The sequence below is a fragment of the Sus scrofa genome, chromosome 13 (assembly GCF_054392235.1).
Source record: "Sus scrofa isolate SSC_HxYL_T2T_F1_AM1 chromosome 13, Sscrofa_HxYL_maternal_Yorkshire_Landrace_v2.0, whole genome shotgun sequence".
Taxonomy (NCBI): domain Eukaryota; kingdom Metazoa; phylum Chordata; class Mammalia; order Artiodactyla; family Suidae; genus Sus; species Sus scrofa.
The window spans coordinates 53,378,518-53,396,074 of record NC_139395.1 but is presented as its reverse complement, the minus strand read 5'-3'; the positions used below and the strand labels follow the sequence as shown (position 1 = coordinate 53,396,074).

General features: G+C 39.4%; 1 protein-coding gene across 7 annotated transcripts in view; it reads left to right on the top strand.

The window, feature by feature from the left end:
- Positions 1-798: 798 nt before the first annotated feature.
- The window catches only part of TASOR (transcription activation suppressor), a 66,268-nt gene continuing 49,509 nt past the window's right edge, over positions 799-17,557 (top strand). For 2 of the 7 annotated variants that reach the window (XM_013981800.3, XM_003358482.5), the window contains exons 1-3: positions 799-1,468; positions 12,268-12,413; positions 16,131-16,223. In XM_013981800.3, coding sequence (XP_013837254.2) covers positions 856-1,468; positions 12,268-12,413; positions 16,131-16,223 — 852 coding nt within the window. In that variant the 5' untranslated portion in view covers positions 799-855. The remainder of the gene's footprint in view (positions 1,469-12,267; positions 12,414-16,130; positions 16,224-17,557) is intronic. The other 5 variants (XM_003358484.5, XM_021068979.2, XM_084988663.1 and 2 more) reach the window with 3 other exon arrangements.

The following is a 17,557-nucleotide window of genomic DNA, read 5'->3' as shown; positions in this document are numbered from 1 at the left end:
TACTGTATTCACTGTAAACCAAATAAATAGTAGTTTCAACCCAATTAGCATAAGCTATTTAAAGGTCTTTTACTCGACTGTGAAGAGAAAGCGATCACCTGCTGTGGGTTTTTTTTTTTTCCGCGTGTTTTTTTAACGTGGCGGCAAACGATTATATTTTTTAGTATACACTATGAGAAAACTGAAACACGAAATCTAAGAGCCAGCAGCACTTCTTTCCTCAAGCTCTGCAGAACCAAATCCTGTTAACATTCAGCTGTGGAAGTCTTATCAAAGGATCCGAGGTATTGACCCTTGCTGGAGGCGTGCCACAGGTTACAACCTAGTAAGATAAAAGGGGGGGGGGGAACAGGTGGGAGTAATCTGTTGTAAAGATGCAAAATCCGGTAGAACGGCAGGTAGGTGAAGCAGGCCCCCCCGAGGCTTTCAGGCCCTTATCGCTGCAGCCCACTTGCTTATCATTACTCCAGGCCTTTATATGCACGCAAATATTTCACAAAGCCGGGATCGTCCCACAACCATTGCCTCTATTCTCTTTTGGCCAAAGTAAATCCTGCGCGGAGAAACGGGGTAATCTTGCCCAGAAAAAGGCGAAGCCTGCGTCCCCAGGACCTGGCTCTGCGCGCCTCCTTCGCCCTCGCCCTCGCCGGCGGCGCTGGCCAAGCACTGTCCGGGATCGTTCAGCTAGCCGGGAGGCCCATCCACCCCGCAGCGCGCCGGGGCGTCGAGGTACTCTCTGGGCGTTGCGGTTGCCCCTTTTGGCGGGCTCGAGCTTCCTGAGGCTCCGCCCCTGGGCGCCGTCCATCCGCACCCGCGGAGGCGGGCGCCGCGCCCCCATTGGCTGAGGGTTCCGCGATGTCCCCGCCCCCTCCCGGCCCCGACGCCAGCACGTTGAGTGGCGGGGGCCGGCCAAAGAACTGCCCGAGAGAGGAGCGGCTCCGGGGTTTGGGCGGCACGGTTGGGGCGCCCGCTTCGGGGCCCCTGAGAGGCTGCTGGCCCGGGATTGCGGCCCGCGGCCACGGGGGGAAGGGGGTGGGTGGGCTGAGAGCAGCTCGGCGGCGAGGCCGGCCCGCCGCCCCTTCCCCCCACCCCCGTCGACCTTGTCGACAGAAGGTTCCCGGAGCTCCTCACGCCGGCGGGATGGCGACTGCAGCGGAGGCGGAGGCCTCTCCGCCGACGGACGCGAGCTGGGAAAGTGGTGGCGGCGGCGGAGACGACGAGATGAAGCAGGCGCTTCCGGAGCTTGAGTCCACCCCACAAAATGGCGGCGGCGTCAGCATCGCGGAGCCCGGCGGCGGCACCGGGCCTGAGGAGAGCGCGGCTGCTGAGGCCGCCCCGAGCCTCTGCCACGAGCAGCCTCAGGACTCCTCTGAGGCGGGCGCGGCCGCTCTGCCCAAAGGCCCCGAAGAGCCCGAAAGACCTGTTAGGAGGAGTTTTCAGATCCCCAGGAAGAGCAGAGAAAAGAAAGGTGGTGCTTCCCCTCTTCCCCAACCCCTCTCTCTCTCCCCTCCATCTTTTCATTAGAACCTCTCTGTTTCCTTCCCACACCCATCCGAGACACGTAAACACGCATGCAGCGCCGGCCGCCTCTCCCCTCACTGCCACGGCCGCCCAGCAGCTGCGCTTTGGTGCGAGACGAAAGCGGTGGAAACCACGCTCTCCTGCTTCCCCCCTCCCGGTGGAAGTTGGAAGTAGTTCAGGTTTGAAGCGTGTCTATAAGGCTGCAGCTCCCAGAGAGGAAAGATGGTGCTCGGCGCCCCTCCCTCCCAGCCCCTGAAGGCAGAGAAGCCGATGTGTCCTCCTAAGGATGCTTCTGAGAAGTCTCACGGTGGAAATTACCCGTGGCCGTGGAATCTGGGGCTTACTCCAAGGCCACTGCGTTGAGAGGACCACAAGTGCTTCTCCCTGTGGAAATTCTTCAGCTATCTGTCTACTTGAAATTTGCTCGATGTCAGCGTCTTCTCTTGTTTAGAAATCTCCGTTAGATGTGATTCATGCAACACTTATTTTCCATCACACTTCATTTCCATGTAGATTTTTTTTTCTCATTTTTGAGGCGTTAGGGCTTTCTAAATCCAAACTTTAGTATGTTTTTTCTCGAATTTGAGAAAATTGGGAAGGTAGGTAGGTTCTTGGTGCAGTAATTTCCCTCTGGAAAAAAAATAGAGGTTAGCTTATGCCCAAGATTCACCAATTTGATTTTGCAGATGAGAGAACTTAAAAAAAATTTAAAGTCCAGTCTAGTTTTTGGAACCAATGTGGGAAGAGTTACATGAAGTACGTTACCATTTTAAAACTTAATGCCGTATTATGACCCATTTTTTAATGGAAGAAACGACCGTTTTCTGTTAATCGGAATACAATTTTTGATTATCCAGTGATTTGGGATGCTCAGGATTTGGTCAATTTAAAGCTTTTTGTTTTAGAGTTTGGCTCCGTTTTTCATGATTTACTTTGAAAAGTAATAGGAATTTCTTATTTGCAGAAAACGTAATTTGTGCTTTCAATCTTGATAAAGAGTATCTTGAATGAAGCATGTGCTTCCTCTTTCCATGTGCATTACCAGTTCCATTTGCACAACTGAAATTGTTAGCCTTTGTCAGATACACATAAAATCAGATTGTTAATTCTATTTGGATTAACAAAACCAAGGAAATCGCTGGTGTGCGAAACCTTGTTGACAAAGATGAGGTTACTTTTTGTCCGTTAGCATGAGGAATGTTTCTAGAAATATCTTTTAAGTGAGGTAATGTAAAACATTTTAGGGTTCAAGAGGATTCTTGTAAAGGTCGAAGTTATCCATTCTTTTGGTTTATTTAAGATGTATGGTGTAGCCTAAGAGAGGATAGTTAAATCTTAAGCCTAATTTATCAAGTGGTGGAGAATAGATTGGAAATATATTCAGGTGGGCTCTGGTTATAGGGTCACAGTAGGAGGCTGAACATTTTTCATTTTTTTTTTTTCGACTTGATAATAGTTTTGAAGCCCGTTTTTTTAGGGATTTAAGTAAAGCATAAAAGCATGATGTCCTCCTTTTTAACTCTTGATAGGACTAGAAAATTGGTCTAAAAACTCTCCTCATGGTTTGGTTTGATATGAGGGAGGACTCTAGGAAATGTTGAAAGGTACTGTTTGCATGTGTTTTCTGTTTGTTTTTTAATAAGATCTAGAGGTTGCTGTAAAATAGACTTCATTTGAACACATTGAAAGTGGATATAATTGAGGAATTAGGAAATATAAAACCTAGTTGTTTTCTCCCTTGAGTCTGATGCTCTCTTGGGGAAAATTTATATTTTCCACTCTCAGGTAGAGGCAGAAGGTTGTTACCTTTCTCCCCAAGGAGGTTTGGTAAGAAAATATAACACAGTGGACTTTTTTCATGTTTAGTGAAAATGAGTAATTTTTAACTTGTCTAAATATTTGTACACTGAGCAGCAGCTGTTCAAATAGTGCAATAACGATTTAAGTAGAGCTTTTAAAACTTAAATAAGCAGCTTTTTACAGCCATGGACTTCATCGTGTCCAATCTGAAAGGAGTTAGTGCTTGATGATAGAATTTAATAGAAAAATTCCTCTTTTCATTATTAAAGGAAATGATTAATCACAAACAGTGCAGCAGGCACTGCTAGTTTCACACTTGATCCCAAAATAATCTTTTGGAAGACTTAAAAGGTATCACTTTATGTATGGAATTTGACTAGATATTAGTTGTGGTCAGATCAGTCTTTTATTGTGAATATTAGATTGTTTTTTGTAGATACCTCTGAACTTTTCAATATCAAAGGTTTTGCATTCATATTTTAATATGGTGGCATACCTTTGCTTGTGACTGCTTTTCCAGTGAAATTTAAGACTAGGACTCCTATATTTTTGGTACTTAAAGGAAAACCTCTGTGAATATAGCCTGATTCAGTTATTTTATTGGTCTTGACAGTAGGATAACATCCCAAATACTGCCATTTTAATTAATTATATTGGCAAACACTTTATAGTACTTAATAAGTTGTAGGCATTGTTCTAAGTAGTTTAACTGCATTAACTAAATCTCAATCCTTTGTGGTAGGTACTGTTCTCTCTCTCTCTTTTTTTTTTGAGGAGGGGGTCTTTTTCCTTCTTCTAGGGCCGCACCTGTGACATATGGAGGTTCCCAGGCTAGAGGTCCAATTGGAGCTATAGCCGCTGGCCACAGCCACGCCAGATCTGAGCCTCCTCTGCAACCTACACCACAGCTCACGGCAACGCCGGATTCTTAACCCACTGAGCAAGGCCAGGGATCAAACCCGAAACCTTATGGTTCCTAGTTGGATTCATTAACCACTGTGCTACTATGGGAACTCCTGTTCTCATTTTATAGATGAGGAAACTGAACTACTGAGGTAAATAACTTTCCTGAGGTCACATAATGTAGAGTTGAAATTTGAACCTAGGTGTAGAATATGTCTTATTTCTTTTTTTATTTTATTTTATTTTTTTTGTCTTTTTAGTTATTTCTTGGGCCGCTCCCGCGGCATATGGAGGTTCCCAGGCTAGGGGTCCAATCGGAGCTGTAGCCACTGGCCTACACCAGAGCCACAGCAACGCAGGATCCGAGCCGCGTCTGCGACCTACACCACAGCTCACGGCAACGCCGGATTGTTAACCCACTGAGCAAGGGCAGGGACCGAACCCACAACCTCATGATTCCTAGTCGGATTCGTTAACCACTGCGCCACGATGGGAACTCCCTTATTTCTTTTTTTTATTATGTAATTTGGAATTCCTGTTGTGGCGCAGTGGAAATGAATCCCACCAGGAACCGTGAGGTTGCGGGTGTGATCCCTGGCCTTGCTCAGTGGGTTAAGAATCCAGCGTTGCCCTGAGCTGTGGTGTAGATTACAGGTGCAGCTCGGATCTGGCGTGGCTGTGGTTGTGGCGTAGGCCAGCAGCTGTAGCTCTAATTAGACCCCTAGCCTGGGGACCTCCATATGCCATGGGTGCGGCCCTATAAAGACAAAAAAATAAGCTTTTGTTTTTTTAGTAGGACTTTTTAAATTTTATAATGATTTTTATTTTTTCCATTATAGCTGGTTTACAGTGTTCTGTCAATTTTCTACTGTATAGCAAGGTGACCCAGTCACATATACATGTGTACATTCTTTTTCTCATATTATCATGCTCCATCATAAGTGACTAGATACTGCAGGATCTCATTGCTTAGCCATTCCAAAGGCAATAGTTTGCATCTATTAACCTCAAATTTCCAGTCCATCTCACTCCCCCCTCCCGCTTGGCAACCACAAATCTGTTCTCCATGTCCATGATTTTCTTTTCTGTGGAAAGGTTCATTTGTGCTGTATATTATTTTCCAGATATAAATGATATCATATGGTAAAATTAATACATTTAATCAGCACTGACAGATTCAGTGATCTGTTGACTGTAAGAGTAAGATTTTTAGTCTTTATGATTTATGTGTTATTTTGTTTCTTATCGGCTGGGCTATTTTCTGTATTGTAAGGAGGCACTGTTTCACATTTAACCAATTTGTGGAGTTACTCTTGCCTTCTTTTACTCTAAAATCTAATAGTGTAACTCATCACAAGTAAATTAAAATTGGTAATTACATTTGGTATAATTATTTCCCTCCAAATTTCTTGGGAAATGCAGCGATGATTCATGTTCTAGAAAATGTTTATTGGTTAATGCTTTATGTAGGGCATAAGATTACCAGTTCTTGTGCTCTTGCCTCTTGCATCATGTACTTGCATCCATACTGACCTATTTCAGGAGAAATAGAGAATGGATAATTCTCCCAAATCTCCATCTTTTCCCACAAAATTTGAAGTTGTTTTTTGGAAGACTTTGTGCCTAAAACTCTTTCTTAAGGAAATTTGCATGACATTTTATATGAACACCATGCAAATTGTATATGAATGGCTTGGTTCTATGTACCAGAGTTTTTCACGCATAGAAGTAAATCTGAGCAAGGAGTTCCCGTCGTGGCGCAGTGGAAATGAATCCAACTGGGAACCATGAGGTTGCGGGTTTGATCCCTGGTCTTGCTCAGTGAGTTAAGGATCCGGCGTTGCCATGAGCTGTGTTGTAGGTCGCAGACATGGCTCGGATCCCACATTGCTGTGGCTGTGCTGTAGGCTGGCGGCAACAGCTCTAATTAGACCCCTAGCCTGGGAACCTCCATAGGCCCTAGGTGCGGCCCCAATAAGACAAAAAAAGTAAATAAATCTGAGCAGGAAAGTATATGTAGAATCCAGTCATCCACATAAAACGTTTTGTGTGCATATAAATTCTGAGTAGTGGAGGTAAAATTTTCTTTGACATATTCTCCAGTCCAGAAAAGTCAAGTTTCATATTTGTTGTCTCTCTACATCTCTTCTAAAATATTTATTCCTGGAGTTCCTTTCGTGGCTCAGTGGTTAAAGAATCTGACTAGGAATCATGAGGTTTTGGGTTCGATCCCTGGCCTTGCTCAGTGGGTTAAGGATCCAGCATTGCCGTGAGCTGTGGTGTAGGTCGCAGACGCGGCTCGGATCCTCTGTTGCTGTGGCTGTGGTGTAGGCCAGCTGCTACAGCTCCAATTCAACCCTAGCCTGGGAACCTCCATATGCCGCAGGAGCGGCCCTAGAAAAGGCAAAAAAAAAAAAAAAAAAAAAAAAAAAAATTTCTAAATTCTGTGCTAAGTCCAATGATGATTTAGGGATGAAAGTCCATTCCTACAGAATTACATCTGTAGAATTTTATTAGACTAAAGAACAGTGATTTTTATTTTTTGTTTTTGTTTTGCTTTTTAGGGCCACACCTGTGGCATACAGAACAGCAGTTTTTAAAAGATCTAAATTATTGTGAGGAGCAAATGGATATTCGTTGTACTTTAGTCATTAGTTGTAGTAGACATCAGAGAGATGGATTCAGAGAGAATTGAAGACCAGTGTGATCGCCAACCTACTTTCTGCTGTTTCCATTTCTTCCATGAATTATTTTAAGTTGGAATATGTATTTTGTATTTTCCATTGGTATATTTTGGTAGTATCGATCCATCTTATTTTAAAAGTTAAGCTTGGAAGTTACCATGAGGTACAGTGGGTTACCTTGCTGCAGCTGTGGCACAGGTTGCAACTGTAGTAGGGGTTCAGTTCTTGGCCTGGGAACTTCCCCATGCTGTGGGTGGGTGCAGCCAAAAACATAAAACGTTTTTATATATATGTATATATGATAGTTTTTTTTAACATACACAATCTTAATACAAACATAAAGATTGGCATTGAGACTAAATTGGTAAATGTAGTTGAGGAAAAATATTCCTTCAACTAAGGAACAAAGGTACTATTTCATAACCCTAACTGTATGTCTATTCTAGCTGCTTAAATATAACATTGGATTCTTAGTATGTTTTGTATGCTACCAGTAATAAAAATCTTCAATTCTAGTTCTGATCTGTGATAAAAATCAGTTTCCTCATTTGAATTATAAATCTCCACTTGCCTTGCTAAATCCACACTTGAATCCCATAAAATAGATCTGTAATCAGTTTCGTAACTATAATCTTGTGAATTATCAGAAATTGGTCAGCTATCGGAGTTCCCGTTGTGGCGCAGTGGTTAATGAATCCGACTAGGAACATTGAGGTTGCGGGTTCGATCCCTGACCTTGCTCAGTGGATTAAGGATCTGGCGTTGCTGTGAGCTATGGTGTAGGTCGCAGATGCGGCTCAGATCCCTCGTTGCTGTGGCTCTGGCGTAGGCTAGCAGCTACAACTCTGATTAGACCCCTAGCCTGGGAACCTCCATATGCCATGGGAGCGGCCCCATAAAAAGGCAAAAACCAAAACAACCCCAAAAAACCAGCTATCTTTGGATTTGATGTAAATCTTGTAAATAAGCAAAATTATGTGCTTCATGTCTGGAAGAACTGTTAAAATTGCGGTTAACCTTTATAAACCAAAAAAAATGTTAGTTATGAGAACTATTAAGATACTTAAACATAAGACAGAGCATTCTAGACAGCAGATGTTTTATAGCTCATTTCCTTACAGCTAATATAATTTCTTGGTCTAAAATAAAACAATTCTATTTTTCTAGCTCTTGGAATGATTAGTTTCAGCTCTTAAGATATACCCACATACACATCTTTTCTTTTACTTACAGTTCAGAATATAAGATTTGTGGCAAGGCAGCCTGAATTTGAATACCCACCTGCCCTATTCAGTTATTAACCTTAGGCTAAGTAATCTCAGTTTAAATTTGTGAAATTGGCATCATGAACTTCATAGGGTGGTTTCTATGATTAAATGAGATAATGCATATAAAGCTCTTGGTACAGTACCTGGAAAGAAATAATGGTTACACTCAATAAATGTTAGAATCTGGAGAATGGTGTATTATTGGATGCTGACTTACTTAAGTGAAATGGATGATTAATGTATAAAATGTTCTGCTCCCCATTTGGGTAATCATAAGGTTATTATTACTGCCTCAAGAGATGGCCCATAATATGATGAGTATATATGTAAAATTTTTTAAAGAAGTGACAGGATTTGTTGGTCAGAGTATATCTATCCTTTAGAGGATTATTAAAGATAAAATAGACCACCAGGGAATGTACATTCAGAACATAAACTTGTTATATTTCTAAGCTACCACTCCAGCACATTGACTTGAAACCTTTAAAAATAGTCATAGCATAATTTTATTCTTACAGAAATTGATAATTAGGAAGAAAATATAAAAATTATAACCCTGGTCTAACAGTAAAGCCAAGTGAAGCATTTGAAATATACCTAAGACACAAATATTGTTAGACCTAAAATCTTGGCACCTTTTTCTGTATTTTTTATTCACAAGAATTTTTTCACTGACAGTGTACTTGAGTACATTTGAGGTGACTCTAGGACATTGCTTTGGAATGAAACAAATGTTAAATATTTTTTTGAGAATATGTTGAATGTTAATTTCTACATAAATTTATATGATTTACCTTGAATTTTTCACTTTGATTAGATTGTGGTAGAAATAGTGTTGGAAAAGCTTAAATAAGAAAAATAATTTATGTGGATTTGTGAAATTTCATAGACATGTAAAGCCACTTGATACTTCTTTTTGGCATATTTCTAGATAACTGAAATCACTTGTTAGTTTAGAAACAAAAGAAACAGTCATGCATAAAGCCCAACTTTAAAAATCATGTTTGGCCCACTTGGGATGTGAAAGCCTATAAAAACCATTCCACGTGCTATTTTCCTTCACAGGTGTTTTCCAGCTTAGTTGGGGGCCATCAGAAAATCATTTTTTTCCTATCACATAGTATAAAGCAGATTTTTTTTTTTTTTGACAGAATGGAGTTCTCCCTGTTTTGTGAGCTTTCATTTTGCTTTATTGTTGAAATTGTGAGACTTAATTTAAACTGGCAACAGTCATATTTTGGTAGTTTAGAATATATCTGTATTAAAAAATCTTGGAGTTCTTGCTCTGCCACAATGGGATGAGTGGAGTCTCCACAGCACAGGTTGCAGGTTCTTTTCCTGTCCTGGCACAGTGGGTTAAAGGATCCAGTGTTGCCACAGTTGTGGCATAGGTTGCAACTGTGACTAGGATCTGATCCCCGGCCCTGGAACTCCGTGTGCCACAGAGTGGCCAAAAAAAAAAAAACAAACCTTGACAAAGTTTATTCTTATTTTCTTTACTTACTTATTCAGTCTTTCAACTTGGTGCCAGTACCCCAGGTGTAGACAGAGCAATGAATAAGGCTGTCATGGAGCTTACAATCAGTAGATTATTGAGTATTCTCATCTACTATAAATTTGATTGTGGGATACTTTCCGTGTTTAATAGTTTCTTAGGTTTTGGTTTTGTTTTTGGCATGCAGAAGTTGCAAGGGCCAGGGATCATACTGACACCAGAGCAGCAACCCAGACCCCAGCCATGATGCTGGATCTGTAACCCACTGAGCCACCAGGAAACTCGTCTTTAGTTCTTTTATTCCCCGCCCCCACTTACTAGTCAGTCTTCTTTTTTTTTAATCATTAAAAAAATTTTTTTTATTTAAGTATAGTTGATTTACATTGTTGTGAACTAGTCAGTCTTTTTTTTTTTTTTTTGTCTTTTTTGCTATTTCTTTGGGCCGCTTCCGCGGCATGGAGGTTCCCAGGCTAGGGGTCGAATCGGGAGCTGCAGCCCCCGGCCTATGCCAGAGCCACAGCAAGGCGGGATCCGAGCCGCGTCTGCAACCTACACCACAGGTCACAGCAATGCCTGATCATTAACCCATGAGCCAGGCCAGGGATTGAACCTGCAACCTCATGGTTCCTAGTCGGATTCGTTAACCACTGAGCCACGACAGGAACTTGTGAACTAGTCAGTCTTAATTGCATTTTTATAAGTGTGATTTTATTATCTCTTCCCCACGCCCATTTTTGTGTGCAGTTCCAGAGTGGTAGGAACCATTTGTTTTATACATTCTGTCGCTGAAAGCTACATTTTTAATAGACACTTTAGTAAATACACATTGTTTGGTAAATGAATAAGATGAATGGATATATCATTTGACATTAAGTCCTTTAAAGCCTAATAACTATATATTGAAAATACAGTAAAAACAGCCTGTCAGCTGCTCTGTGGTACCTTTGCGAGTATACACAAGTAGAACACTGAGTAGTGACCTAAAAGTATTTTGACTGGCGTTTATTGACTTTTTTTTTTAATTGACTCCTTATAAAGAGTATCTGAAAGAAATTAAGGTAATAACATATAGGTTCTATGGATATTTACATCTACAGTGAAAAATAAGTGGTTCCTTTTGGTTTGGACAAAATATCTATGTATAGACTTGATGTTTGAAGTTTATTAGGTTAAATTATTTCACACGTAAAGTGAAAATTTGAAATTATTAGGCTACTGGTTGAAGGACAAATTGGCTATTTCACTGAAGTATTTTAAAATTTAAATAGGGTGTACAATAGTTGGAGGAGTGGGGAATAAAAATTTTTACTGTCTTACTCTGTACCAGATGCACTGCTTAGAGCTTTCTCCATGTATCATGTCATGTGGCACGTGGCATATAGTAGTGGTTATTAGGATAGCTAGACTTCTCTTTTTTTTTTTTTACGAAGAGAGTACTTACTGAGCTTGTTTGGTTAAGTAATTGATTTACCCCATGTCTCCTACATAGCCAATAGGTGCTACATCTGATGTTTGTGTCCAGGTTTGACTCCCAAAGTTCCATATCTTTCCATTTCACCAAGTTTTCTACTACTTTATATTGGTAATACAAGAAGCTAATGGATGCTGTGTATTTTATTTTAACTTTAATATAAAAAACCAGATAGACTCATTTTATTCTATAGACCCATAAATGTCTTAAATGCTTTTATGTTTTTACTTAAGGTGTATGCATTTAATTTAGTGAAATAAATGGTCCTAGACATACTACTTAAGTGTAATGTAAAATAGGAGTTGAGACTAGACGAGTTTATGCACTGTATCTTATGAGCTGTCTTTAAGCAGTGTAGATTGCCTAATCCACTAAGCTTTGCAGAACTATAACCGCCATGTCTGCATGTGTAATGCCAGATGCTCATTGCTGAAGGGTTTTTTCCTTCAATGAATTAGTGTCTCTTTTGCATATTACAAAACGAGTGACAAGTAACTAGTTTTTTTCTTCAATGATTTATCTCTTTTGCATAATACAAAATGAGATGACTGTGATGCCTTTTTTTAAAACTCTATTTAAAATTCATATTGGAGTTACCGTCGTGGCGCAGTGGTTAAAGAATCTGACTAGGAACCATGAGGTTTTGGGTTCAGTCCCTGGCCTTGCTCAGTGGGTTAAGGATCCGGCGTTGCCATGAGCTGTGGTGTAGGTCGCAGACGCAGCTCGGATCCTGTGTTGCTGTGGCTCTGGCGTAGGCCCAGGGCTCTGGCGTAGGCCCGTGGCTATGGCTCCAATTCAACCCCTCGCCTAGGAATCTCCATATGCCGTGGGAGCGGTCCTAGAAAAGGCAAAAAGACAAAAAAAAAAAAAAAAAAAAATCATATTAACAAACCCACAAAAATGTAAGAAACTACATTTGGGGAGTTCCTTTGTGGTGCAGTGGGTTAAGGATCTCATACTCAGTGCAACGGCTTGTGTTGCTGCTGTGGCATAGGTTTGATTCCTGGCCCAGAACATTCAACATGTCTTAGGCCTGGCCAAAAAAAAAGAGAGAGAGAGAGAGAGAGAGAGAAAGAAACTACATTTAAGATAAAATAATCTTTAAATTAATGTTTTTTATTTTAGCACTTTTTCAGCTGTTAACTCCAGGCTCTCGAGAATTTGAAGATGTTTTAAATATTCTCCATTCATCTTACCTTGAACCAACTTCAGCAACAAATTTTAACTACAAACGTGCTTGCTTGATACATAATGAGCTTTTGGAAAAGGAGGTATGTTTTAAATTGTGGTTTTTGTGAGATTCTTCAGAACCAGTTAACCTGGAATTTGTTTTAATTTCTTTGTTTTCTTTAAAAATCCTAAACTTTTTAGGAAAGCTAAGTTATAGAAGGGAAAACAAATTTTAAGTTCATTTTTCCCCCTGAACACTGTTGATACTGCACTACATTTATTTGTATTGTTAAATTAATGTGTGGTTATGTGAAATAGTTTCTTTTAATAAAAATGAATCTTAGGGATTGTATAATGGCTTAACTGTAAACTCATAACAAGGCTTTTTGCTTTTTCAAGCACATGTTAGTTAAATGGAATCCCTAAGAGCATACTGTGTCTGCATTGGAAGGTAATGAAATAAAATGTGTTTTCTCTTTTAGGTTGTGTTTAGTTTTTCCCTCAATTGTTGCATGGTAGTTGAATTATCTTAATATCATTAGAAATTCTTAGTGAAAAAGTAAGAACGAGGGCAACAGTTGAGCCTGTTAGTAAATTTCAGTTTGATTTATAAAATAGAATATTTTTTGAGTTTTTTTTTTTTTTTTATTATTTTCCCACTGTACAGCAAGGGGGTCAGGTCATCCTTAGATGTATACATTGCAGTTACAGTTTTTTCCCCCACCCTTTCTTCTGTTGCAACATGAGTATCTAGACATAGTTCTCAATGCTATTCAGCAGGATCTCCTTATAAATCTATTCTAGGTTGTGTCTGATAAGCCCAAGCTCCCGATCCCTCCCACTCCCTCCCCCTCCCATCAGGCAACCACAAGTCTCTTCTCCAAGTCCATGATTTTCTTTTCTGAGGAGATGTTCATTTGTGCTGGATATTAGATTCCAGTTATAAGTGATATCGTATGGTATTTGTCTTTGTCTTTCTGGCTCATTTCACTCAGTATGAGATTCTCTAGTTCCATCCATGTTGCTGCAAATGGCATTATGTCATCCTTTTTTATGGCTGAGTAGTATTCCATTGTGTATCTATACCACATCTTCCGAATCCAATCATCTGTCGATGGACATTTGGATTGTTTCCAAGTCCTGGCTATTGTGAATAGGGCTGCAATGAACATGCGGGTGCATGTGTCTCTTTTAAGTAGAGCTTTGTCCGGATAGATGCCCAAGAGTGGGATTGCAGGGTCATATGGAAGTTCTATGTATAGATTTCTAAGGTATCTCCAAACTGTTCTCCATAGTGGCTGTACCAGTTTACATTCCCACCAGCAGTGCAGGAGGGTTCCCTTTTCTCCACAGCCCCTCCAGCACTTGTTATTTGTGGATTTATTAATGATGGCCATTCTGACTGGTGTGAGGTGGTATCTCATGGTAGTTTTGATTTGCATTTCTCTTATAACCAGCGATGTTGAGCATTTTTTCATGTGCTTGTTAGCCATCTGTATATCTTCCTTGGAAAAATGTCTATTCAGGGCTTTTGCCCATTTTTCCATTGATTGATTGGTTTTTTTGCTGTTGGGTTGTATAAGTTGTTTATATATTCTAGAGATTAAGCCCTTGTCAGTTGCATCATTTGAAACTATTTTCTCCCATTCTGTAAGTTGTCTTTTTGTTTTCTTTTTGGTTTCCTTTGCTGTGCAAAAGCTTTTCAGTTTGATGAGGTCCCATGGGTTTATTTTTGCTCTAATTTCTATTGCTTTGGGAGACTGACCTGAGAAAATATTCATGATGTTGATGTCAGAGAGTGTTTTGCCTATGTTTTCTTCTAGGAGTTTGATGGTGTCCTGTCGTATATTTAAGTCTTTCAGCCATTTGGAGTTTATTTTTGTGCATGGTGTGAGGGTGTGTTCTAGTTTCATTGCTTTGCATGCAGCTGTCCAGGTTTCCCAGCAATGCTTGCTGAATAGACTTTCCTTTTCCCATTTTATGTTCTTGCCTCCCTTGTCAAAGATTAATTGACCATAGGTGTCAGGGTTTATTTCCGGATTCTCTATTCTGTTCCATTGGTCTGTCTGTCTGTTTTGATACCAGTACCACACTGTTTTGATGACTGTGGCTTTGTAGTATTTCTTGAAGTCTGGGAGAGTTATGCCTCCTGCTTGGTTTTTGTTTCTCAGGATTGCTTTGGCGATTCTGGGTCTTTTGTGGTTCCATATAAATGTTTGGATTGTTTGTTCTAGTTCTGTGAACAATGTCATGGGTAATTTGATAGGGATTGCATTGAATCTGTAGATTGCTTTGGGTAGGATGGCCATTTTCACAATATTGATTTTTCCAATCCAGGAACATGGAATATCTTTCCATTTCTTTACATCTTCTTTGATTTCTTTGATTAAAGTTTTATAGTTCTCGGCATATAGGTCCTTTACCTCTTTGGTCAGGTGTATTCCGAGGTATTTGATTTTGTGAGGTACAATTTTAAAAGGTATCATTTTTTTGTATTCCTTTTCTAATGTTTCATTGCTGGTATACAGAAATGCAACTGACTTCTGAATGTTAATCTTATATCCTGCCACTTTGCTGAATTTATTAATCAGTTCAAGGAGTTTTGGGGTTGAGTCCTTAGGGTTTTCTAGGTATAGTATCATATCATCTGCATACAGTGACAGTTTGATCTCTTCTCTTCCTATATGGATGCCTTTTATTTCTTTTGTTTGTCTAATTGCTGTGGCTAAGACTTCCAAAACTATGTTGAAGAGCAGTGGTGAGAGTGGGCATCCCTGTCTTGTTCCAGATTTGAGTGAGAAGGCTTTCAGTTTTTCCCCATTGAGGATTATATTTGCTGTGGGTTTATCATAAATGGCTTTGATTATATTCAGGAATGTTCCCTCTATACCCACTTTGGCGAGGGTCTTTTTTGAGTTTTGATTTAGGAAAAGCCAGCATGTATGATCCTGAGGTAATACAAATAAGGTGTTGAGAAATTTGTTGTGTGTATTGTTTTGTAACATACACGGAATACTACTAATTTTGTACTTTTGTAAGTTGAGCACTATCTGAATTTAACTTGCAAAGGATCCCTAAAGTGGATGAATGTTACCAGGTCCCAGAGGAAATTAAAATGTTGGTAGTTTTGATGTGGTTTCATGGTATGGTATTATATTTGTTAGTTTTATACGGAAATTTATTCTAAAGAGTAATGATATTATTGAAGATCAATAACAGACGGAATATTGTGTGTAAATCTGTTATATATGGTTTCTATATTTTGAATGTCTTTGTGAAAAAAGGGAAAGCTAGCAGTTTAGGGTACTTATCATTCAGGTGTACTAAGGGCAAGTCACTCTTTTATGTTAGAAATGGGTATGGAGTATGGCTTATGTACTTGATATTAAGAATGTAGTTATAAAGACATGAAACATTTTTCCTTTTCTAATTGAGTTTATGTATAGTCTAGAAGTTGGTCATTAAGTAGGTTTATTAAACCACCTATTGTATGCAAATCACCATGTTAGGTAAAACGAGAGATCCAAAGATAATTAAAACATGAATTTAAAAATCTGTGGGAGTTGGAGTATGGTAAAATTTTAATAGAAATTTAGTTAAAATTGTTAAACATGAGATGCTTCTTTGGCTGTGTATCCTTTGGTAAGGATAAAAAGCCAATTATAATGGCAAAAAAACTGAAATACAGAAATTATACGGAGAGAAATGATAATTTCTGCTTTGGTAGATTTGGAATTTCTTAGAAGTAAAAATCGTGAAACTCTTAGCTTGAAAAAAATCACATGCTAAGGAGTTGTTACAGATTTAATTTCATTTAGTTTACAGAAAAGAGAAGAGAACTGAAGTTTGATGGTCGTTTAGATAAAGAACTTTCAGAATCTTATGCATTTCTGATGGTTGATCGATATCAGGTGAGTGAACCCATTTTATTCAAAAAAAATTTGAGGGAGTTCCCTGGTGGTCTAATGGTTAGGATTTGATGCTTTCACTGCTGTGACCTGAGTTCAGTCCCCGATCTGGGAACTGATATCCCACATTAAGCAGCTGTATGCCATAGCCAAAAAAAAAAGAAAGCATTTTCATTATAAGTTACTAAGTTTATTCAATACACTTGATTTTTATAAACAGGTTTTTTTTTTTTTTTTTTTTTGATATTTTATGGCCACACTTGCAACATTTGGAAGTTTCTGGGTCAGGGAGTGAATCTGAGCCACAATTGCATGGTGTGATCCTTTAACCCACTGCATGGAACTGGGAATCGAACCCACACCTCCACAGCGATCTGAGCGCTACAGTCAGATTCTTAACCCACTGTGCCACGGTGGGAACTCCTAAACTAACAATTTTTTGATATATAAATGGAAGAGATGGTTTAGTGTAGGGCAAGGTATTTCATTGTTTTATGTTTTGCTTTTCACATGGGTTCATTTTTTTCTTCAATCAAACCTATTTTTTGCTCCTAGAATGTGTTTGATAATGAATAATGTTCCCTTTATTGAAGAAGATTATTTTCTATATTGCTAATTATATGTACCAGAAACTATTTTTTCTCCTTTAATTGAAGAATATTTAGATGGAATTACTTTCTCTTTAAATATTTTGGCCATTCTAATTCTAAAAGGGGATTTATTTTTAGTTGAATTTTTTTAATTAACATATAGTTGATTTACTTATTGTGACAATTTCTGCATACAGCAAAGAAACCCAGTCATACAATTATATACATTCACTTTCTTATATTATCTTCCATCATGGTCTGTGCCAAGAGACTGGATATAGTTACCTGTGCTGTACAGCAGGATGTCATTACATATCCATTCTAAATGTAATAGTTTGCATCTATTACAAACTCCCAGTCCAGCACACTTTCTTTCTTCCCCCTCCCTCTTGGCAACCACAGATCTGTTCTCTGTGTATGTGAGTTTCTATCTTGTAGATACGTTTATTGTGCCATGTGGATTCCAGATATAAGCGGTATCATATGGTATTTTTCTGATTTACATCACTCAGTGTGAAAATCTCTGGTTGTGTCCATGTTGCTGCAGATGACATTATTTTGTTCTTTTTTATAGCCGAGTAGTATTCCATTGTGTATATGTACCACATCTTAATCCATTCATCTATTGATGGACATTTAGGTTGTTTCCATGTCGTGGCTATTGTGAATAGTGCTGCTATCAACATAGGGGTGCATATATCTTTTCTGAATTGTAGTTTTTTCCAGATATATGCCCAGAAGTGGGAT